This window comes from Talpa europaea (genome assembly GCF_964194135.1).
Source record: "Talpa europaea genome assembly, chromosome: 13".
In the NCBI taxonomy this organism is placed as follows: Eukaryota; Metazoa; Chordata; class Mammalia; order Eulipotyphla; family Talpidae; genus Talpa; species Talpa europaea.
Genome location: NC_140080.1, coordinates 58,697,958 through 58,723,741, shown reverse-complemented (window position 1 = coordinate 58,723,741; position 25,784 = coordinate 58,697,958). Strand labels below are relative to the sequence as shown.

The window sequence follows — 25,784 nt, the reverse complement described above, 5'->3', positions numbered from 1 at the left end:
AGCAGGAACATGAAGCTGCCACTCTTGGTGTTTATTGTGTATCTGCTATGGTTGAAAGGTTGTCACTGTGCACCTACTCGGAAGGATAAAACTGCTATCCATGGAAACCTGAAGGGTATGTTTGGTTTCTTTATCTGTGCCATGTCCTGTTTGCATGTCTTGCTGGCATTTCATAGTGATTTACAGTTGAGAGATAACTGTATTTATTACAACCCTCTAGTTTCACGGTGAGCCCCGCTAGTCTCTTAAACCAAATAGACATGACGCCAAACATCTGGATAAAAACAGAAAATTCCAATCGAGTATCTGAGACTGTTCATATATCCAGATGTTTGTTATCATGTAGATAGAACTTGCCAACTTTTGGGCTGCATTTCTTAGTATCGTCCAGATGTTTGGTATCATCTAAGCACAGTTTTAATGAACAGTGAAATTCTTTTCTAGCATTTGAAAATTTTAAACAATTAAAGTAATCTGTGTAGTTATTCTTTGGATAGTGAAAGAATGGGTTATGACATTGAGTCTGATTGGTTTGTGCTCATTAACTGGTGACCTTTGCTCTATGATATATACTTTGGGTATTTAATGTTTAGAAAAATACATTAGCTAAAATGTATCTGATTTGGGATCTATAATTAAGTATGAAGGCAAGAATTAGCTCCTTGGAGAGTCACATTGGTTTTTGTGAAGAAAGAATGACAAAAATGAAAATGTAGAGACATTAAATGTTTATGAAAAGTATAGAAGAGATGACTAGTAAATTATTAACAAATTTTGGATTATATGAGAGACATTCTAGGCCCAATGACCCCTGGGAAGATACTTGAAGCTAAAAGAAAGGGAAGTTGTTGGAGGTTCCCAGTTGGGCATTTAACATAAATTGTGAAGAAAATTTGAACTTTTCTCTAATATAAACACACTTGTGACTTAAAAGCAAGGAAAATAATATAATAAATGAAAACAGGCCCTGAGGAAAGTGACAAGAATGAGATTAAATGAACCTGATTTGTCTAGGAGCTCAGAAGTGAGGAACAGAAGGGACTGTCAGTGTGTGTGTGTGTGGGGGGGTCTATGTGGGGGCCTACAGCTAATTCATTATGATCTGCTTTCAGCGTTTAGTGCTGTGAAAGAACAAGTAAGCCTCTATTTAAGGGACATGAAAAATTGGTGAACTCATTACATTTTCATACACTGTAATCTGACCAGTTCGCAAAAAAAAACATTACAACTATCTTTTAGGATTTCCAGAAGCTGGGAAGATAGATGTAGATGAAGAACTGAAGAAGGCTTTGATTGGTATTAAGCAAATGAAAATCATAATGGAAAGAAGAGAGGAGAAGCATATCAATCTAATGAAAACTCTGAAGAAATGCAAAGAAGAAAAGCAGGTACAGAAATTGAAAATAATATCTGCTCTTATCTGAACCATAAAACATATCTGGACCATAAAATTGCACTTGTTAGTGTAATTGTTGAGTTACTTGTTTTCCCAAATAATAGATTATCTAGACAGCAGCCCTTATTGGTGGAAAAATATAGCAAAAGTGTTAAATTTTTTTAAAGAATATATGCTCTTAGAGTAGGGTTTGCAGAACTCTAAACCCAGAAATTTGGGGACTTCATCTGTTTGGGAAATGCTGCTTTTTTTAAAATGCTTTAGACTTATTCTTTCTAGTTAGGCTATTGAGTCAAAGTGATTGGGAGTTTTGGCTAGATCAGTGGTCTCCAAAGTTTTTTGATCTCCCATCTTTATAATAAAAATCTTTTTTTTTTAAAGATTTATTTATTTATTTATACAAGCATTGGGTATAGTCAGAAGCGCGGGAGGGTGAGAGAATTCACCAGAGCCAGAGCGGGGAACAGAACGGGCAGACTGACAAAATATACTGCTGAGGGGAGCAGCAGGCGGGGCAGGAGAGGTCTGTCCCGCCATGTGGGACCCTCGCCGGTGGCCAGGGATCGAACTGGCACTGCAGAGGCTGTGGGCAGCTTCGTAGCCCAGCAGTCAACTGCTGCACCACCAGGGGAGGCCCAACAAAAATCTTTATTAAATTAACTCCTATGTATACACTTATTAACTTATTTATAAATTAGATACATGACCTATCAATATCACAAGGCACAAAATATACTTAGAGTGAGGATTATCATTAGCTAGAGTGGATGTATGTCATGTTTCAAATAATCGTCTAGATATTTTGAAATTTTTTAGCCCACTTGCCAGATCTGATAAGATCATTTTTCATTTTGTCATGTGGCCAGTAAAGAGCTCATAATGAAACTGTCAGTTCTACCATGTGTTTCCTGTCAACCTGAGCTTACATTATTAATATTTTTTTAATGCCAGGTTATTTTTTTTTCAAAAATCTTTAAAGACTCCCATTTAGTGAGGGTTAGTTAAAAGTAGATGATGAATTCCATGCTCTACCTGAGTCCTCTTAAGCAGCAGTTTGTTGCAATCAAATGCAAGAGAATAAAGAAAGAGGAAGCCACTGCCATGGTTTCTGGAATATGGAGGGTCCCTCCTCTGGATCCTCCACAAGCCCTTGCCTACATGCAGTGGCCTATCATCAGCACTGCAAGAGCGCACCAGGGCATAGGAAATAGTGTATCAGCCCAATCAATTTTTGAAGGTCAAATATCTTCACTTAATAGTTGTAGTTCAGGGCCTCCCGGGTGGTGCAGCGGGTTGAGCGCAGTGCTGTGAAGCTGTCCGCAGCCTCTGCAGTGCAGGTTTCATTCCCTGTGGGTCAGGGAGATACCCACATGCAGCGGCAGACCTATCCTGTCTCACCTGCTGCTCCCCTGCACAGTGTATTTCAGTAAATCTGCCTGTTCTGCTCCCTGCTCTGTCTCTGGTGAATTCTCTCACCCTCCCATGTCTCTGGTCTGTATCCCAGTTCTTGTATAAATAAATAAATCTTAAAAAAAATAGTTGTAGTTCAAACTACATATTTACCAATCACACACATTATATCCAAATGTCAATGGAAGATATTTAAAATTGTTTACATGTTAAACAGTATACAGGTCAATACACTTTAAAATTATCGACATGCCATAGCTCATCGCGGAATTACATTGACAACAAAACACTCAAAACAAATTTCTTTTAAAAGTTATTTTCCAACTTATTCTTAAATCATTAGGAAATCAAAATCATAACAAACATAGTTTGGAAAATATTTTAAATTTTAATATTAAGAGAAAAATACTTATAAATCTTAAATTTCATTTTTTAAAAAACTTTTTAGTTGTGGCATAAACCACATGATATAAAATTTACCATCTTAAATATGTTTATGTGTACAGCTCAATAGTGTTGAATACATTTCCATTATTGCACAACTAATCTCCAGAATTCTTTCCATATTGTAAAACTAAAACTCTGTATTTGTTAAACAAGTGCCCATTTCTCCTCCCTGAAGTCAATTTTTTTTTTTTAAAGAGGCATGTATTTTTATTTTATTTATTTGTTTGTTTGTTTGTTTGTTTATACATGCAATGGGTACAATCAGAAGCACGGGAGGGTGAGAGAATTCACCACAGCCAGAGCGGGGAGCAGAGCAGGCAGAAGGACCGAAGTACACTGCTGAGGGGAGCAGCGGGCGGCAGGAGAGGTCTGCGCGCCATGTGGGACCCTCCTACGGTGGCTGGGGAGCAGCCGGGGATCGAACCGGTGCCGCAGAGGCTGCGGGCAGCTTCACAACCCAGCGCTCAACCGCTGCGCCACAAGGGAGGCCCCCTGAAGTCAATTTTTAAATGAGAAAATACAAACGTTGTTTTAATACTCCCTCCATATATACATATACCTATAGACCTATAAAGTTGGGGGTCATTGAATTCCAGGTAGCTGCTAGAATTCTCTTCACAGAGATCTCTGGGCATCCATTAAGCAGTGGGAGCAGTTCTGTGTGACCGGCTAACCCCAGAGCTGCACATCAGTGTGTCACCAGACTGGTTGATGTGGCCACACTTTTGCCACGAGTCATGGAAGGAAGTCATGTGACCAGTAACTGCAAACCCTCCCTTTGGGTAGCAATCAAAAGATTTTGGGAAAATTAAAAATAGCTCCTCACGAGGAAAATGTGGAAGCCCCTAGAGTTGGGTTCTTCTCCAGTGGGCTTGTGAGTCTGGCCAGCTGGGAATAATGACACTGAATAACATTTACAGAACTTTCATAAAACACATTATCACATGTAATCCTGCCAACATCTGGGTAAATTACCATTACTTTCATTTTTCCAGCAAAGGAGACTGAGGATGCCACTTAACATGTCAATCCAACACTGTAATGAATGAATGGGGTTAAAAAAAACAAACAGCTAACTCTGTGCCTGTGGGACCTGGTGACTTTCTTTTTTCTCCTTTGCTGGGTTTCCTGGCAAGTCAAGGATATACAGGATGAAAAGGAATGTTCCAGTTAGGGGTGGATTAAGTAAGTGTTGGTTTCAGTCTAGGACTTTTAACTTTTTCTGAAAAACCAGCTTATTCATAAAAATTCATTGAATTATACTCTTAAGATTTGGGTACTCAATTAACAAGTTAGTATTAAAAAGAAAAACCTATTTAACCCTGAGTTTCCCTCCCTAAAATGACTTTAAACATAGAATAAAGGATACCATAGCCAAATCAAGTATTGGCAAACAAGGGATCGGTGCCCCAACTTCCAGCAGAACATAGCATTTCTTTCTGTGGGCCCCAAGTCATTATGGTCCCCACCCCAGCCCCTCTTACTTATGTGATAGACCCTGAAACTTAGTGAAAACATCTGAAACTTATTAAAGTGGGAAACCCTAGAGTGGGTTAATTTGGGGAGGATTTAACATCCCACTCCAGGTTTATATGGAATTTTGATAAGCTGTAAACCACAGGAATAGAGTTTTAAATATAGACTCTGTTGGTTTGTGGGGCATTCAGGAGAAGCCGAAGGAGCGACAGGGCATTCCTAAGCCAAAGATCTACTTCATCTGTTACATTTCACCTCCCAAATTGGGATTTCGATTTATTAAGAGGCTTTTGTTATGTTCTGCCAAAAACATAACCTTAAGAGGTAAACTCCCAGTGAATGTAGTTTGGAACTACTGGATTTTGGCTTATAATGACAATAAGCAGAATATTTTAAATGGGCTGATTAAGAAAATCTGGAGGGTTTTTTTGCTGCCATTGTAAGACTACCTTTTTTGAGAAGATGTAAAACTCCAAAGCCAGAAGAGACAAGAAAATTCAGTCTGGATCACAAGATGCACTTAGCAGCCTGGAGTCCTGCAGTTTTCTTCTGTGAGGTATAGTGAATGCCACCTAGCTTAGGTAGCACAGAGGTTTTGCCAAGAGAGAGAGCAGCTAAAAAAAATCCAAGCCCCTCAAAGGAGACAAAGGTGATTTTTAATTCCCAGGGGGTTCCTTGGACTTAATATGTCAGGAAAGGGTGGCTCCCTTTTCTTTTCTCTTAGGTAAAGATTCACAGTAAGTTGGTTTTAAGCACAGACACTAATTTTCCCCTCAGGGGCATGCTATTAGCTCTGTCTACTTCTGGGCAGGTTCATCACTGCCTTAAGTCCCCTGAACTACATGTCAGGCTTGCGTGCGACCAGTCTGCAGAGGATGGGAGGCCAGGAGCCAATCCCAGAGTGCTGGCCTGGGGAGCTCCCAGGGCAGGGCAGAGGGTCTCAAGCACATGTGTAACTTCTCCTGGGTCCCTTACCACCCAGAATGGGATCTGGCCAAGAACAGTAAGGCAGCACGAGGCACATTACTCAGAATATTGACAAGAAAAGGGAAGACATCGGGGCCTCCCCAGTGGCGCAGCAGTTGATCACTGGATTGCGAAGCTTCCCGCAGCCTCTGCAGCAACGGTTCAATCCCTGGCTGCTCCCCTGCCACCGGAGGAGGGTCCCACATGGCGTGCAGACCTCTCCTGCCGCTCGCTGCTCCCCTCAGCAGTGTATTTGGTCAGTCTGCCTGTTCTGTTCCCCGCTCTGGCTCTGGTGAATTCTCTCACCCACCTGCCCTTCTGACTGTACCCAGTGCTTGTATAAATAAATAAATAAATCTTTAAAAAAAAAAAAAAAAAAGGGAAGACATCAAAATATAGCATCTCTGCAATTAGAACAGGTTAAAACAGATTTTATTTGATGTATGAGAATTGTGCTTTCTTGCAATGTTTAAGAGTAAACATAAAAGCAGCATAAATAAGAGAAATAAATGTGCCCACTGTATAAACCTCAAAAACCTCTGTCCATATCCTCCAAGGACTAGCTGATAAGACAGTTTCTAAACTTGTTTCAGAAAAGTTCTGGGTTCCATTTTTATTCTACACTTGCCAGTCAGCAATGAGAGGTTCATGACAGTGTGGTGGCTGAGGTGGGCTTGCTGCCTGGAGTAGCAACCATTGGTTTACCCCCATTATTGGCTCACCCCCCTTAGTGTAATGCCTGGCAAGCACTCACAGCATGTACTCAATAAACACTTGTTAAATGAATGAATGAGTGAACGAATGAATAGATGGGCAAAATTTGCACAGTAGGGATCAATCAGTGCTCTTAGTCAAACAGAAAGCTTTGGGGTAGATCTGCCATCTAATAGCGGCCTGATGAAGGAATGAAGAACTGGTCTGGCATATGCACATCTTTAAAAGGGTAAAATCAAACAAAGTACACATAGTAATGAAGTAGGAAGTAATGAAATAGGATGTTTGTTTCTATTTTTTTAATTAGAAGGCTCTAAAGCTCATGAATGAAGTTCAAGGACATCTGAAAGAGGAAGAAAGGTTATGCCAGATGTCTTTGACAGATTCCTGGGATGAATGCAAGTCTTGCCTGGAAAGTAACTGCATGAGATTTTATCTAACCTGCCAACCTACCTGGTCATCTATGAAAAATATGGTAAGGGAAAAATAGAGCCCAAGATCTCAGAGTCCTTAAGGTACCTATTTCAGCTTACTGAAGGAAAAAGACAACTTATATTACTATTTAAACTAGAGATGCCTGACCTGATGTTGGGCTTCTGCAATCTAACATTCAGGCTTATATATGATCACCTTATTATTTATAAGTTAGAGCAGTCACTTAGTGTTTATCCCTCCCTTTACTGACACTCCATGTATCTCCTTTAGAAAACCCTGATTCTTTCTGCCTTGTATTTGCTTTTTTGTGAATATATTCTCACTGGTGTGTGAGCCCTTTAAGGGCAGAGACCATATCTTGTCTTCATTGTAGGTATCTAATAAATGTCTGCATTCTGAATAATAGTATTTAGTCTCTGATTTCAATCTGCTGTAATATTTTCCTGAAGGTCAAATATTTGAAGACATTCTCTGCCTCCCAAACCTCTCCTTTTGGGAGCTTGCCCTGTATGGCTGCATGCACAGGGATGCTAACACACACACACACACACACACACACACACACGCGCGCGCGCGCGTGCCCCCTTCAGCCCTATCCATGCCTGTTCCAGAGGACTACTGTGCTATCATTTTTTTCTCATTTGGCTATCATCTGGGCAGAGGGAATCATAGAGGGTGGTGACCTAAATAAGAGCAGCTCTGCCCCATAAAAGACCCTATTCTATTGGCCTGACTTCCCCTTCCCCTTTGAGATGTGAGCTGAACATGAAATGGAGTAAAATTTTCCTCTCCGTATTGGAGCATGCAGTAATTAGAGTGTGCTCCTAGCTTGGCAGTGCCTTGCCCAATTATAGCGTGAGCAACCCCTAGGATAATTCATATGCCAAGTTAATTTGCCTCCACTGTTAATTGCATCTGCTCTGTTTTTATAGTCACTGTCACTGTTTAATATCCACAATGAGCAATGACTAGAAGGAGATTTGAGAAATCAGGAGATTTCTATCTATGCCAGTTGTGTGAGCTTATGAAAATTTCTTGGGGCTTAAAGTTGTATTTTTGTGGATGAATGAATTCAGGTAAACGAATAATTAATATCTTCTATAACATTCAACACAGATATATCACTCATATAAGGTCAAGTTTGTCCTGGCATAAACTTAAGGGTTTAGATAAAACAGAGCATGGTGAAACTGTTGGAAATCTTCCACACAGTGGGAAATTCTATAACTAAGCTACTTTCCTCTGACTACAGCAAGGACAGATTTGATTGCTGCTGACATGTAACCATCTCTAAGTAGCCATTTAGCTATATCAGGCATCTATAGTTCAGAGTGGATGTACTGATCTTTTACTTTCTGTGGGCTTATTTATGAGATGAGAAAGAGGGAAGCATAAAGACACTAATGAAATGCCATTGAGGGAAAAAGAAAAAGAATTAAGACAGAGATGAAAGTCAAGAACCTTCTCTACAGTTTTGGGGCTCTCTCTACCTTTTAGATCATGGAATACCAACCATTCCAGCCAGTACATCAGCTGTGGCTTTTCAACAGTACTGAAAATGTAGCCTCTTTAGGCTTGTGGTTGACAAACTCAAACCAGGAGAAATTTCAGATCCTACTTCCACAATCAAAGTTATATAAAAGAGCATTAATAAATTATCATAAAGTGAATTGCCATTCCCAAGCTTGCTCATCATTGTTCTCAATTCAGAATGGCTATTGTGAATTAACTTAAAGTTTATAATAATAGGGCCTCCCTGGTGGCGCAAAGGGTTAAGCCGCAGCCTATGAAGCTATCCGCAGCCTCTGCAGCATGAGTTCGTTCCCCAGCCAGGTAGCTACCCACACGGCGCAATAGATCTCTCCTGACTCGCCTGCTGCTCTCTCAGCAGTGTACTTCAGTCAGTCTGCCTGCTCTGTTCCCCACTCTGTCTCTGGTGAATCCTCTCACCCCCCCATACCTCTGGCCTGTACCCCAGTTCTTGTATGCATAAATAAATCTTTAAAAAAATAAAGTTTATAATAATAGCCCAAAAAAGAAAATAAATTCTTATTCCATTTCATCCCTGAACCCACAGGTTGAACAGTTTTTTGGGACGATATATCAATTTCTATGTTCTTTCCAAGAAGATGATGAAAAAGATCTCCCTGACAGTGAAAATTCCACTGAGGAAGATGTACAACTGACCCAAATAGAGAATGTGTTCAACCAACTGGCGGTGGATATGAGAATTCTCTTTAAGAAGAGTTGTAATGTCTTCAAACAGACGCAACAAGACTTTGACCAGGCTTTTCAGTCATACTTCATGTCTGATACACACTTAATTGAGCCTCACTTTTTCCCTGCTTTATCCAAAGAGCCAATGAAAAAAGCAAATCATGCGCAAAGTTGGGACATTCCCAACTTCTTCCAGCTGTTTTGTAATTTCAGTGTCTCTATTTATCCAAGTGTCAGTGAAACAATTACTGAGATGCTGCATGCAATAGAAGATTTACCAAAACAAGACAAAGGCAAGTAATAAAAGATTATTTTTGCTTAGATGTCTATACTAAAGTCAAGTTCTATTTAGCTTTGGAAATGGTAGATTAAGTCACCATACAACGTATCTGAGAGTGATCTATAAGGATAATCAAAGTTTCAGATCTTAAAAGAAGGTTTGAAATCTGCAAAATACTATTCATCTTCCATCACTGCCAAGAGTTCTGAGGGGCTGTTCTCTCCTTTTATTTATTTATTGTTTTAAGATTTATTTATTTATTTGTTTGTTTATACAAGCACTGGGTACAGTCAGACGCGTGGGAGGGTGAGAGAATTCACCAGAGCCAGAGTGGGGAGCAGAACAGGCAGAAGGACCGAGGTACACTGCTGAGGGGAGCAGCAGGCGGCAGGAGAGGTCTGCGCACCATGTGGGACCCTCCTCCAGTAGCCGGGGAGCAGCCAGGGATCGAACCGGCACTGCAGAGGCTGCGGGCAGCTTCGCAACCCAGCACTCAACTGCTGGCCACCGGGGAGGTCCTGTTCTCTCCTTTTAAAGCAAAACTTTAAAACTGATACAGAAAATACTAGTAGGGTAAGAAATAGAGAAAAGTGTTTGCTTTATGAAAATTCATGTAGATGCTCCATCCTATTCCGCTTGAACATTGTGGAGTTTCTTTGAAGTCAGTCTAGGCTCCTCAGCTCCCTTTGGGGAAGTCCAGTGTGACATGTAATCAGGTCACGTTTAGGCCTTCCACAGCCCCTCTGTGTCAGCTGCAATTTCTTAAATCATAACATTTATGAACAAAACCATAGGAAATTTTCATAGTCCAACCCAAAATAGAATAGAAAATAAAAACAGAAATTTCCACAAAGGAATAGAATTGCTTTCTACTATTCTCACTTGTGACCCATGATAACTCATATTGGAAAAATATTGCTGCTTTATGTTTTAAAGCAGGAGATACACCTTCTTTGGGCTTCTATGGGTTGGGACACAGAGTCGTTATAGTGGGAGATATGGGCCAAGTGTAGAATCTGGGTTTCTCTGGGTTTCTCTCTTCTGGACCACTATACCATGCTCTCCGTTGACATGAAAACTGAAGTGGACTCCTAAAATCTTTCCATTTATGACAGCATGGATGAGCCTGGAAGCTTTTTTGCTAAGTGAAATAAGCTAGACACTCAAGGACAAATACTACATGATGCCACTTATAGGAAGACTCTATAGTAGTCAAGTTATAGCAGCAAAGAGTGGACTGGTAGGCACCAGTGGCTGAAGAGTAGAAAATGGTGAGGCCTTGTCCATGGGTACAAAATTTCAGTTATGTGGACTTGGCCTCTGCAGCCCAAGGAGAATATCAGCTTCTGTGCTTCTGCTTTGTCCCTAGGCTTCCAGAGATTTTTCTTAGCTATTTCTTCAAGCTCTGGAGACAAACTCCCTTCTTCATCCCCTGTTCCTGCCAGGGAACCACTCGTTCTGCTGTCAGTATAAGCTGTGTGTAATATGGACATGCATATCCTCCCGCACAGGGGAACACAGTGCTCCAGGCATCCACTGGGAAGCCCTAATCCATTACTCTCTGGCCAAGGTCTCAGCATCCTGGCTGACAGTCTTGATCAACTCCGTTCTGACTCTGGCTGGGTTGCTCTTTCTTTCTTTCTATTTTTTTTTTATCAACTTGCTAATAAAGGGCATGTAGTGAAAAATAAGTTTCTGTTGTGCAAGATAAATAAGTGCTAGGGGTCACCTGTCCAACATAGAACCTGCAGTTACAATACTATATTATATACTTTAAAATTTAAGAGGTGTATCTTATGTTAAGCATTCTTGTTATGAAAAAGAAGAATTAGAATAAGACAGAAGGACCCTTTTGGAGGTGATAAATAAGTTTATGGAGTAGATTATGGTCATGGTTTCATGGGTGTGTTCTTATCTTCAAACTCACAATTACAGCCTTTTGTATGTAAAGGAAAAATGTGCTACATCTGGCTGATGATTTTCCAATATTTATCAGCTGTAGCTGGCAACATTTGAATCTAATTCTCAACATTATCACAACATTGCATAACTGGCCCTTGTATGGGAGGGGCTTGCTTCACACATAGAAACTGAAACCAGGAAATAATGCTTTATATCCTTCCTGTCCCATTGTTCCATGGGTGGAGAGCAGCCTTCATTATTGGAATTGTTGCTGGGTCTATTTCAGGATTTGTAGACTTATCTTGTAAGTCAGGGTTTTGGTCTGCTATTCCATTCTGAGGTTCCAAATTCATGAAGTATTAGGAAAAGCATCAGGATAGTAACTTAGATCAATGCTGGAATGATATGGAATAATTTTTATCTGATCCTTTAAACAGATATCAATAGTTTGGGAATATGTTCATAAAAAAAAAAATAAGAGCTCCTCCTCCCTCCCGCCACTTACCCTGTTTCATGTTGTGTAGCAACCTTCCACATAGGTTGCTATATTTAATTGTGCACAGAAGTAGTGGTGATTCAGACACACTGATATCTAAACAATCTTCCAACCACTGCTACTCCCTCCCACCCCATCGAGGAAGAATGTGAATTTCAGGTTCCCCCTCACCCACAGGCACCAGGCACGGCCCCTGCTCTGAGTGGGCTCATGGGCCCCTCTCCAGCTCACTCCCTCTCCCAGATGCTGCATGTCCAGGGTCTCCCATAAATGTGAAAGTTAAAAAACAAAAATGAAACAGTAAACAAAAAAGCCTGTGTTATTCCCTTATTCTCTTCTTCCTCCTGCATCCCCATTCTAACAAGATGGTCCACAATAAGATGAACAAAGGAGACACGCTCTTCCCAGATGAGCACATGCGGACTATTTATCAAGAACAGTCACACAGGGGCTGTAGTGTATTTGCAGGTGGTTTCCATCACTTTTCTGGACAGATGGTGTGTGTCCTCGTGGTAGGCAGAATAATATCAACAACTGCCCAAAGATACCATACCCCAGTCCCTGGAACCTGCGAATATGTATGTTGCAGAGCAAAAGGAAATTAAGGTTAGAAGTAGAATTGAGGTTGCTATTTAGCTGAACTTAAAATAGGAAACTTATTCTGAATTACCTGATTGACTCCAGTGTAATCACAAGGGTTCTTAAAGATGGAAGAAGGAAGCAGTAAAGAATCATAAAGATGGCAGTCTGAGAAATATTTGGCCCCACATTTGCTAACTTGAAGCTAGAGGAAGAAGGTCATGAGCTAAGGAATATAAGTGGCCACTAGAACTGGAAATGGATTTTCCTCTAGAGTCTCCAGAAAATACAGCCCTGCTGTAGGACAGATGATGATTGGTCAGGCTTTTACGCCACTGGCCTCTGTGGCTATCACCTGTGGCCTTGACTACGTGAATGTAGAAGGCGCTTGGGAGCATGGGCTCAGGTTATGCATGCCTGATGGTGTGGGCATGTGTGAGTGGGCACACCTGCGCCTGGAGGCTGAGGCTATAAGGGTGGCATCACTTGGACAGGAAAATAGCTACAAGAGGAGGAGTGACTACGGAGAGGCAGGACCATGAGACAACACCATAAAGAGAGCAAGGAGTAAAGATTTGCCAGGGACTGGGAGGCCCTGCCTTTTCAGCCTGCGGGGGTGTCCCACAACAAATGGTGTAGAAAGAGCATTAGAGCCTGAAAGAGCCACTGAGGGCTCCAGAACTCTCCTTTGCCAGTCTGCCTGAATCGATAAGAGAATCTGTCCTATGTCTTGCTGGCACAACACCTGCTAGCACCTTCATTTTAGCCCAATAAGAGTCATTTTAGTCTTCTGACCTACAAAACTAGAAGATATTCTGTGTTATTCCAAGCCCCTAAATTTGAGGTGATTGGTTATGGTAGCAATAAACTAATATATACTTCTTGTCAATCACACTGTTCAACAGTGACTGAATAAATAATACTGTTACCATGTTCCTGAATGGATTTTGTCAAGTTCGTCCTAAAAGCCAAACTTAGAAAAATAGCTAAAACTGAATAATAAGCACCATTAAAGAGAGGTGATAATAAAACCTGAAATATCTTATTCAACATTTTTTATTTTATTAAAAGTGGTTTCATCCTAGTCTCCATATGGAAGAATTTCTTTCCTGCTTTGTTTTTCTAGACCTCAGTTCCTCAGTCTGTTGAAAGAGAATATAAAGCTCTTAAAATGGTCTCCACTTGCCTTATAAGTCCTTGGGAAGAATAGATGAGATCACGTTCAGTAAAACTGTGTGATGTTTTAGTAGCTTGGTGCTGGGACCCCGGAGATCTGGATTCTAATTTACCTTAGAGAGTGTTTACTGACTTTAATTTTCCCATGAAGGTTGTAGCGGCAGGATGGGCACAGAGCAGTTTTCTGTGACCCGAGCAGACGGGGTAAGGAGGAGTCCTAGGAGCCCTTGGTGGTTTTTGCAGACTTTTACTGGAATTTTACCGGGTACACAGCATGCGGGGTGTGGGGCGGGGGGAGAGAGGAGAGGCTGGCAGGTTTCCCAGCCCCCGGCAAGTCTTCACTTTTCCTGGGCCCTCCGGCGTTCTTTCGTGGCCTCTGCTTCTCTGCTCCTTTCGCTCTTTCTAGTGGTTCTGCTCTGCTCTCTTCTGCCATTCTGTTCTCTTTTGCTCCTTCGCTCTGCTGGCATCTGCATGACACTGCCCTTATAAGCCCAGTCTTAGGCAAGGTGTGTCCCCCTACATAGGCCCACACCCTACTCCAGGTGTCTGCCATCAGGCATGCATTCAGGACCACAAGGTTCCATCAATAATCTTAATGGTGGGAGGGCAGAAAAGTCTGATACTTTACTTACCCTACAAAGGTAAACAGGCACAGCGAGAGAGTAGATGATTCAGATCAGCACTGGTGTCTGAAGTAGCAGCCTAGGAGCATCCCGAGGCTCTAACATGGTGTGACTAATGGGAGGTAGTGGGCTACTGGGGAGTTGGTGTCACGTGGACCAATTCCATGTGATGTAATTTTCCAAGTGATTAGGCAGTTTACTATCCCTAATCTATAGACTAGGCATTCATGCAGCTGCTGGGAATAAAGATGATGATTATGACACAATCTCTAACTTTCAGGAGTTTAGTCTAATGAAAGGAAAATAAATTGGTTGACATTTATATTATCAGTAAGTGAAGTGATAGAAGGAACAGAAGCAATGGCAAGATTAAAGTGATAAGACTAAAAAAATTACAGTGATAAGACCAAGTCCATCCCTCAAGGGACTCAAAGTCTAATGAGGAAGATAAATAAGTAAACAGTAAACAGGAAAACAGACACAAATTCTACAGCTGAATTCTGAACGGGGTGATCATAGGTTTTTAAACAATGGACTTCACAATTTATCCCAAAATGAAATGTTTCATTTTTAAATGTTGAGGATTTAATATATATCAGAATATCATCAGTTATAAGTTAATAATAAATTTTTCCTAATGTAAAATACTTAATTGTGAACTGTCATTTTTCTCTTGGATAAAATTCTTTTTACATTATCCTTTTGAGACACAGGGCAAGCTAGGGTTATTAGGCAGTTTTAGGGACAGTGCAGGAGGGACCTCTGAAGAATTTAGGGAGGCTTCAAAGATAAGGACAACCAAGGGAATGTAACCAATTCCACTGGGAAAAACAAACATCCTAGGACCAGGACAATATTGTTAAGGATGGTCCTGGTTTTCTTCAGGTGATAAGATAAAGTGTAGAGATGCTCACCTGGAGGACTAGACCATAAAGATAAAGCGATAAGCATAACAAATGGGGAAAGAAAAAACTGTTAGATAAGGAATGTGAACTCCCCCACTTAATACCCTCTGGGAGTTAGCCAATCAGGAAGAGAGACTGAAATTTTATCATAATGAGAGAGAGAAAGTATATATTCCTAAAGTAATATCCCGTACCAGCTCATCTCGGCCCCTCCCAGGTACCTTATACCTGGGAGTCTTTCTTCTTTGTCTCTTTTCTTCCTAAATAAAACTCTTCTTTCAAAGACAAAATTTGTCTCTCTCTGCTTACTTACTCCAAAAAGTCTGTGAATTCCTTTCTACGGTTTCGGGAGACAAGAACTCGTGGTAAAGCCGCAGCAGTTGTTACACATTTGTTACACAGTTGTTACACCATTCTAGAATGGTTTATCAAAAGTTGATCTATTTTTGGGCCTCCCTGGTGGCACAAGGGGTTAAGTCTCGGCACTGTGAAGTTATTGGCAGCCACTGCAACATGAGTTCGATCCCTGGCCAGGGAGTTACCCACATGGCACAGCAGACCTCTCCTGTCTGGCCTGCTGCTCCCCTCAGCAGTGTATTTCAGTCAATCTGCCTGTCTCCCCACTGTCTCTGGTGACTCTTCTCCCCTTTTCGGACTATACCCCAGCTGTTGTATGCACAAATATATTAATTTTTTTTTAAAGTTGATCTATTTTTGCTGTCTAACCAGCTAAAGTCATTAGCTAAATCCTTAATGACTGTTCATAACATATGTTTAATGAAATGCCAAAAGAACAGCAATAAAGTAAATAGCTACCACCCAATTTAAGAAACAGATGTTTCCACTATCTTTAGAATTCCACTGTACTTCCCAATTATCGCTTTTTAAAATTAAAATATTAGAAATTTTTTGATAGAGAGAAGTCCAAAGAAAAAAGCAATTTATGATCCCTTATTTAGTTAACCGCCTTGACATTGGAGATAATAATGACAAAATGAGACACACTAAAATAATTCAAACATACAAAGACCAAAATAAATGAAGCTTCCCTTTCCTATCTCCATCAAGTCTCTATGTCAGTCTTTCTTCCAAAAGATAGTTACTATTAGAGACTTCTCATGATTCCTTCCAGAGAATAAAATTATATGCATTAATTTATACTAATAATGATGGTTAATAATAGTAATAAGAGGGCTAGATGAAGGACCTATGTAATATTTATTAGATGTCGAATTGTCCTAGCAAATAGTTGCATCAACATGCACTCCTATTGAACACAGGAAGGAGATTTTGAATGCACTGGTAAAAAAAAAAAAAATATTGTATCCACTCTAAAGTGCAGGCTCTAATGACACTGATGTGTAAATGCTGTGTTACCTGTAGACTCCAACCACCCAAGCCTGCCTTCAGAGATACTGTTGTAGAGCAACCCCGATACAAAACGGGGTGCCTGACTGTGGGTCCTCACCCGCGCGCTTAAAAGGACTTATCAATGCTCTACTGCAGGCACACGTGAAAGGTTAATAAAAGGTTTATTGACAAGGGAAGGGGAAATGAGGAAATGTACAGCTCTGGGAGAAAAGTGGGAGACAAAGTTTTAAATGAGTCCTACCCGATCCGCCGATCAGGAATCCCAAAATGGTGCTCTCAGAGTTGGCCGCCAGCCAGGAGCGGTGAAGCCAGGAGGCGAGCGATCGCAAGCCAGAGAGAGCCCAAGGCCCACATGTTTGGTTTTTATAACCAACCTGGCTGCCCAACTCCACCCTCAGGTCCCAGCCACCCTCCCTTGGTGGTGATGGGATTTGTCTTTCCCAATGTCTTGATGGCTTTAGTCTGGAGTGGGGGTGGGGTCCACAAAGCCTGTATGGGATTAACTCAGGACATCCTTTCCCCCTAACAATACCACCAGTACAGGACAGAGAACTGTGTGAAGAAATTCACCAGAATTTGTCGGAATGTTTCCAATTTCATGCAAGATGCCAAAAATGTCAGGATTACCTACAGGAAGGTAAATAATTATTTTCTCAGGGTTTCAATAGCACTGTGGTCAAAGATTCAAAAATCTCACTTTTATAAGAATTGTGGATTCGTTTGCTTTCCTTTAAGCCCTCCTTTGCGTGCTCTTGTCCATTTGGGGGTAATCAGTGCAGATTTATAAACTTTTTTATTGTTTTTAATTGGCATATGGCACTATATTTGTTTCAGATGTACGGCATAATTATTCAATATTTGTGGATGTTGTGAAATGGTTACCAACGTAAGTCCAGTCAATGTCCATTATATATAAGCTACCAGGTTTTTTCTTATGACAACTTTAAATATCTATTCACTTAGCAACTTTCAAATATGAAGGAGTATTATTAACTATAGTCATAATGCTGTGTGTTATATCCCCTGGGCTTATTTATCTTATAACCCCTTCACTCACTTCACTTATCCCCACTTCTAGCAACCGCCAGTGCGTTTTCTATATCTCTGAGCTTGTTGTTTGTTTTGTTTTCAGATTCTACATATAAATGAGATTATGTGGTATTTGTCTTTCTCTCTCTGATTCTTAGTACAATTTCTTCAAGGTATACCCATGTTGCCACAAATGGCAAGATTTGCTTCTTTTTCATGGCTGAGTAATTATCAGCAAAGCTATACAAGTTCTGGGCCTTCCTGGTAGCGCAAGGGGTTAAGATGCAATCTATGAGGCTATCCACAGCCACTACAGCATGAGTTCCATCCCCAGCCAGGGAGCTACCCACACAGCGCAGCAGACCTCTCCTGTCTCACCTGCTGCTCCCATCAGCTGTATATTTCAGTCAATCTGCCTTTTCTGTTCCCCACTCTGTCTCTGGTAAATCCTCTCACCCCCCCCTCCGCCCCACCTCTGGCCTATACTCCAGTTCTTGTATGCATAAATAAGTATATCTTTTTTTAAAAAAAAATGCTATACAAGTTCCAATAACCCTGTTTCAGTTCACATGGCTTGTTGTGTAGCAACAAAGAGCTGCAGAATCTAGTGGTTTGTGAGCACAAAGCTTTATTTTTCATTCTACTATGTCTCAGTTACAGCTGAGTGACAGCTCTGCTACATAGCTCTTCATTTAGACAAAGCTTCCACCATATGGAGTGAAACCAGTCCCATTGTCAGGGGGGGAGAAATCATGATAAATCCTAAGGGTTTTTTTTTTTTAATAAATTTTATTGTTATATTCCCCATACAATTGCAGCCCCCCCATTCTGACCCCAATCCCTCCCCTCCCACCCCCGCCCCCCTAAAAGTGTCTCTGGTTCATAGTTTTTTGTTGATTTTGATTTTCACTTTCTTATAGTTATTCATTTTCCTGGTCCCTTATTTAAGTTTTCTAGATTCCTGCTATGAGTGAGACCATCCGGTATTTTTCTTTTTCTTTTTGGCTTATTTCACTGAGCATGATCCCTTCCAGCGCCATCCATGTTGCTGCAAATTGCATGTGTTTATCTTTTTTGAATGCTGAGTAATATTCCATGGTATATATGTACCACATCTTCTTGATCCAGTCATCTATTTTTGGGCATTTGGGTTGTTTCCAAAGCTTAGCTATTGTAAACAGTGCTGCTATAAACATAGGGGTGCAGGTGTTCTTTGGAATGGATGTTTCTGTGTCCTTTGGGTAAATACCTAGGAGTGGAATTGCTGGATCATATGGAAGCTCTATGTTTATTAGGTCCAGAAATCTCCATACAGCTTTCCACAGTGGTTGGACCAGTTTGCACTCCCACCAACAGTGCAGAAGAGTTCCTTTTTCTCCACACCCTCGCCAACATTTGTTGTTGCTAGTTTTTTTAATATGTGCCATTCTCACTGGTGTAAGATGGAATCTCATGGTAGTTTTGATTTGCATTTCCCTGATGACAAGTGATGTTGAACATTTTTTCATATGCCTGTTGGCCATTTGCATTTCCTCTTCAGAGAAGTTTCTTTTAAGCTCTTCTGCCCATTTTTTGACTGGATTATTTTCTTTGTTGTTGTTGAGTCTCATCAGCTCTTTGCAGATTTTTGTGATCAGTCCTTTATCATTAGTGTTGGGTGCAAAAATGTTCTCCCAGTTGGTGGGGTTTCTCTTTGTTTTTGTTATTGTCTCTTTTGCTGTGCAAAAGCTCTTTAATTTGATGTAGTCCCAGCTGTTTATCTTTGCCTTCACTATCACTGCTTTGGGTGATGTGTCTGTAAAGATGTCTTTGATGTGCAAATCACGTAGTGTTTCGCCTATATTTCCTTCTATATATTTTATGGTTTCAGGTCTTATGTCTAGTTCTTTAATCCATTTTGAGTTGATTTTTGTGTATGGTGTGAGGTGGTGGTCAAGCTTCATTCTTTTGCATGTAGCGACCCAGTTTTCCCAGCACCATTTATTGAACAAACTTTCTTTGCTCCAATGCATAGTCTTTGCTCCTTTGTCAAAGATTACTTGACCATAAATCTGTGGGTTTATTTCTGGATTTTCTATTCGATTCCATTGGTCTGTATGTCTGTTCTTGTTCCAATACCATGCAGTTTTGATGATTATGGCTTTGTAGTATAGTTTGAAGTCTGGGAGTCTGATGCCTCCATTCCCTTCTTTTTTTTTCAGGAGAGCTTTGGCTATTCGGGGTTTTTGGTGATTCCATATGAATTTCATCAATAATTGTTCTATTTCTTTGAAGAATGACATTGAAATTTTGATTGGAATAGCATTGAATCTGTATATTGCTTTTGGTAGGATGGCCATTTTAATAATGTTTATTCTTCCAATCCATGAGCAGGGGATGTCTCTCCATTTCTTTGTGTCTTCTTCTATTTCTTTTAACAGTGTTTTATAGTTTTCTTTGTATAGGTCCTTTACCTCTTTTGTTAGATTTATTCCCAAATATTTGATTTTTTTTGTTTCAATAACAAAAGGGATGGTCTTTTTGATTTCTTCTTCTTCAGATTTATTGTTTGTGTATAGGAAGGCTACTGACTTTTGCGTGTTGATTTTGTATCCTGCCACTTTACTGAACTGATTGATGAGTTGAATTAGCTTTTCTGTGGAGTTTTTGGGGTTCTCTATGTATAATATCATATCGTCTGCAAATAGTGATAGTTTGACTTCTTCTTTTCCTATTTGGATTCCTTGGATGTCTTTCTCTTGTCTTATTGCCCTGGCTAGGACTTCCAGTATTATATTGAAAAGCAATGGTGAGAGTGGACATCCTTGTCTTGTTCCAGATCTTAATGGAATTGCTTTCAGCTTTTCACCATTGAGAATGATACTGGCTGTTGGCTTGTCATAGATGGCCTTTATGATGTTGAGGTATGTTCCTTGTATCCCAAGAATTTCAAGGGCTTTTATCATGAATGGGTGTTGCACTTTGTCGAAAGCTTTCTCAGCATCTATTGATATTATCATATGGTTTTTATATTTCTTTTTGTTGATGTGTTGGATAACGTTGATTGATTTTCGGATGTTAAACCATCCTTGTGCCCCTGGAATGAATCCAACTTGGTCGTGGTGAATTATCTTATGGATACATTGTTGGATTCTGATAGCTAAAATTTTATTGAGGATTTTTGCATCAGTGTTCATTAGGGAGATTGGCCTGTAGTTTTCCTTTTTTGTGTTGTCCTTGTTCGGTTTTGGTATTATGTAATGTTGGCTTCATAAAACGTGTTTGGTATTGTCCCTTCCTTCTCAATTTTTTGGAAGAGTTTGTGAAGGATAGGCACTAATTCGTCTCTGAATGTTTGGTAGAATTCATTTGTAAATCCATCAGGTCCTGGGCTTTTGTTTTTGGGGAGGTTTTTGATTACCATTTCAATTTCGCTAATTGTAATTGGTCTGTTTAGGTGTTCTATTTCTTCTTTATCTAGCTTTGGGTGATTGTAGAGTTGTAGGAATTTGTCCATCTCCTCTAGATTGTTAAACTTGTTTCCATATAACTGTTCATAGTAGTTACTGATTATTCTTTTGATTTCTGCTGTGTCCGTTGTGATTTCTCCTCTTTCATTGATGATCCTGTTTATTTGTGCTTTCTCCCTTTTTTCCTTTGTGAGCCTGGCTAGGGGTTTGTCTATTTTATTGATTTTTTCAAAGAACCAGCTCTTGGTTTCATTGATCTTTTGGATTGTTTTTTTAGTTTCAATTTCATTTATTTCTGCTTTGGTTTTTATTATTTCTTTTCTTCTACTGGTTTTGGGGTTTTTTTGTTGTTCTTTTTCTAGATCTTTGAGCTTCGAGATTAGGTTGTTTCTTTGCGTTCTTTCTTGTTTCTTGATGTGAGCTTCTATTGCTATATATTTTCCTCTTATTACTGCTTTTGCTGCATCCCATACATTTAGGATATTAGTGTCCTCCTTGTCGTTCAATTCAAAAAATTTTTTAATTTCTTCTTTGATCTCCTCATTAGTCCAATGGTCTTCCAGTAGTGTGGTTTTTAATCTCCATGAGGTAGGAAAGTTCCTTGCCTTCTTTTTATGGTTTATTTCTAGTTTGATGCCTTCATGGTCAGAAAAGATGGTTGATATGATTTCAATCTTGGTGTATCTGTTGATGTTTGTCTTGTGCCCCAGTATGTGATCGATCCTAGAGAATGATCCGTGTGCGCTTGAGAAAAATGTGTACTCCGTTTTTTTGGGGTTTAGTGTTCTATAGATGTCTGTTAAGCCTAATTGCTCTAGGTCCTTATTTAGAGCTTTGGTTTCTTTACTTATTTTTTGTCTTGTTGATCTATCCATTGTTGATAGTGGTGTGTTGAAGTCTCCCACTACGTATGTGTTTTCTCTGATGTCTGTTTTCAGAGAGGACAACAGTTGTCTGATATATTTTGGTGCTCCTTCGTTTGGTGAGTATATGTTAATGAGTGTTATTTCTTCTTGAAGTATTGTCCCAATCCTAAGGGTTTTTAAAGCCTTCCTCCAGAAGTGAGATACAGGTCACTTTGAAGATGACCGTGTTTGATTTTAAGTTGGAAAGGAAGCACAATCCCCCATGAATCCTGAATGAGGAGAATCAGAATAACAAGAGCTTTGAAGACCTTTAGAAACAGTACGAAAGAAGAAAAAGAAACATCTGCTACATCTGTAATTCGTGGCAGCCCTGTGAAGAGACGCTTTAAAACATTATTTCATTCATGTCTATTTTCCCTAGTTGAAAACTTATTCAAGGGGAAAGGGTGGAAAAAGAAAGTATAAGGGGTAGAACACAAACCCATAGCACCCAGCTCCAAATTTCACAAAACTTTTCCTTTACCATGTTACTTTTTTTTTTTTGTTAGAATGTCCTGACCTATCTGAACTACATATCAAGGAAGACGAGGCCCTTAGATTGGTCAGTGTATCCAATCAGCAATATGCCCAGATTCTCCAGATGACCCAGCATCACTTGGATGACACCAAATACCTGACGGAGAAGAGGAGAGAGCAGTGTGGGTGGGTAGCTGAACTGGCAAAGCAGAGTCCAGGAATGGAGAATATCTTCAAGTCAGCAAAGGTAATGGAGAGACCCATGAACAGTGTAAGGTCAGGAAGACCACAGAGCAGGTTTTCTAGGATCCAGCAGACCGGGTAAAGGAGGAGTCAGATTTCTCAGTGGCTTTTGCAGGTTTTTATTTAGATTACCAGGTACATGGCAGGCAGGGGCACTGGGGGGTCGGTAGGCTGGCAGGCCTCCCAGCCCCCAGCAGGTCTTCACTCTGGGCTCTCCGGCCTTCTCTCTGCTTCTGCTGCTCTTGCTTCTCTCTCGGCTTCTGTTTCGGCTTCTGCTGGCATCCCCGTGACGCCGCCCTTAAAAGCCCAGTCTTACCCGAGGTGAATCCCATCTACCTATGCCCACACCCTACTCCCGGTGTCCGCCATCAGGCATGCATTCAGGACTGCAAGGATCCATCATTTATCCTGATGGCAGGATGGCAGAAAAGCCTGACATTTTTCCTTACCCTACAAACAGATAAGGAGTTTGCATGCACCCACACTGTTCAGTCACTTAGAAATTATACCTGAATTTGAAACAACCTGTGCAAGGATGTTCATGTTTCTGTTGTGATTGTATTCAGTCTCACTTGATTAAATGCAGTGCACCATCTTCAGAAAACAAGAAACTCTGGAGGACTATGGGTGATTTGGTGGCGCATGTGCTAAGATGACATGAGGGGGGGCTCCTATACTACCAAATCACATAAATAAACAGTGGTACGTCAATTTTAAGAAAGTTATTCATTACAGTAAGCTTTCAAATTAATAACAACAAAAAAAGAAAATCTCTAAAGAAAACCAAGCTGACGCCCATCCTTTCTTAGCTTTTTTCTTTTCTTCATCTTGCTTTCCTCAGCCCCTGAAAAGTTTCACCTGAAGGCACTATTTTTTTTTTAAGATTTATTTATTTATTTATACAAGCAGTGGGTACAGTCAGACGTGTGGGAGGGTGAGAGAATTCACCAGAGCCAGAGCAGGATGCAGAACAGGCAGAATGACGAAGTACACTGCTGAGGGGAGCAGCGGGCGCGGCAGGAGAGGTCTGTGCGCCATGTGGGAGCTTTGCCGGCAGCTGGGGATTGAACCAGGGCTGCAGAGGCTGCGGGCAGCTTTGCAGCCCAGCGCTCAAGAGCCGCGCCACCGGGGAGGCCCCCTGAAGGCACTCTTAATAAATCTTGATTTAGACTCTGCATCTGGAGATTCAAACCTAGTGTTTCACTCTCTTTCCAACTACAAAGTTTTGGCCCATGGCTGCTTTGAGAAATAGGTTAGAGTCACAACCAGCTCATTAAAAAATAAAAAACAAATAAACAACAAACAAAAATTACTATAGAGTGTGCTTCACTTAATAAGTCACATGCATATGTCGTCGAACTTCTATTCCCACTTTGTGTTTATGTTTATGTGTATACATGCACGTAGGTACATTTGTTTTTGAATCATAATATAAAATGTATTTGTAACTGTGCAGAAGTCAAAAGATTTTGAAAGTTGTTCTCCAACCTTTGCTGACTCTGATTCTGTTATTCTGTTAGATCATACCTTAAGCAGGTAAAATAATTCAATGTATTTGATCATCCACACTAATATAGACTTTTAGTTTAGTGAGGAAAAATTATCTTGAATAAAATTTTAAGAAACATTTTAGCAGCATTTTCAATCTTTAGAAAGGTACAATCAACGTTTGTTTTTGTTGTTTGATATTTTCCATTCTGTGCTTCAATTTGCTTCCATTTTATTATTTATGAGTAACACGAGCAGATTTATATAAAATTCTTTATATTGATAACAAAGGTGCTTCTGTATAAAAACCTCCATATATAATAATGGTTTCCAGTATACATTTTTCTAACAATAATAAAAAGAGAGCACCATGTTTTAAGATCATTTAATACCCTCAATGATTACATAAGGCAAATATTATTTCCAAAATTTTCAGATGAGGCATAGAAAAGTTAAACATCTTGTCTGAGGTCACACAGCTAGTAGGTGGCAGAACTAGAATTTAAACTCAAGCAGTGTTTCTCCAGAATCAGTGGACTTAACCACTTGGCTAACCTCCCCATAATGTCACTTTTTCCAAACCAACTCTTATTTCATTATGAAATGAAAATGAAAATCCATAAAATGGCAAATATTAAAAAGGAAGCTTGTGTTAAAAAATATACAAATTCTAGCAGGTGAACAAAGTTATTCTCAGTGGGTTGTTGTTACGTGGGTGTTAGCTTTATAATTATCTATTAAAGCAGATGTAAATGCTTTATACAGTTTTTATGTGTGTTACAGTCACCAAAAGGAAAAGGGGGAAAGTTATATTAGCCATTCCTTTATAAATTAGAATAAAGAAATTGCCAGTTTTTATTTGGCTGCCTAATATTTTCCTTTAATTTTTTTCATTAAAGGAATTTATATGAATCATTTTCAAAATAATTCTCTTGAGGTTACATCAAATTGCATGTCAGTACTGTCTCATTCAAATTATTAAAGTATATAGACATGAGAATTCATTAAGAAAAGAACTGATGTGTATTTCAGATGAATGGTTCTTATAAAATTCGCACATATAACCATCAATTATAAATTTATGGTTTATCACTTTAATATTGTGGCACAGAGGAGTGCTCACCAAATACTCCAGGGGCTCACTCACATTTTCCAGAAGTTAAGTGCCACCATGTAACAAGTTCTACCCAATGCAATGTGAACAGAATTGAATAATTATTTTTAGACTGAGACAGTGAAGTGTGGCTACCCATTCTGTTTTCTGTGCCAAAGGCTCAAAGCCATATGTTCCATGTGCTACCTGAGGTTTAGGGTGCAAGATTAAAGGAATTACTCAAGTCAGTTAGGGACAGAGTCAGTATGTTAACTCAGTTCTGATTCTTAATTATCACATTATACTACTTCCTGTTAGGATATTTGATCAAAAACAAAGCTAGGTACATAAATCTATATATGTAATGATCAAAACAAAGAGTTTAAAATCTGCATTAAAAACAAAAAGGAGGGCCTCCCTGGTGGTGCAAAGGGTTAAGCACAGCACTTTGAAGCAATCCGCAGCCTCTGGGCCCAGCCAGGGAACAGCCCACATGGTGCAGCAGACCTCTCCTGGCCCACCTGCTGCTGCCCTCAGCAGTGTACTTCAGTCAGTCTGCCTGTTCTGTTACCCACTCTGTCTCTGGTGAATCCTCTCACTTCCCTCCCCTCGCCCTGCATCTCTGGCCTGTACCCCAGCTCTTGTATGCATAAATAAATAAATCTTTAAAAAAAAAAGGATTGGCATAATATAATGGGAATATGGAT

The 25,784-nt window shown here is 40.1% G+C and overlaps 1 protein-coding gene across 1 annotated transcript; it reads left to right on the top strand.

The window, feature by feature from the left end:
* On the top strand, positions 1-24,028 carry CLUL1 (clusterin like 1; the record flags this gene model as incomplete). Its single annotated transcript, XM_084252681.1, has 7 exons — positions 1-115; positions 1,240-1,388; positions 6,717-6,884; positions 8,922-9,358; positions 16,882-17,030; positions 22,286-22,500; positions 24,017-24,028. The coding sequence occupies exons 1-7, from the start codon at positions 10-12 to the stop codon at positions 24,026-24,028; spliced, it is 1,236 nt and encodes a 411-aa protein (XP_084108807.1). The 5' UTR covers positions 1-9.
* Positions 24,029-25,784: the final 1,756 nt, after the last annotated feature.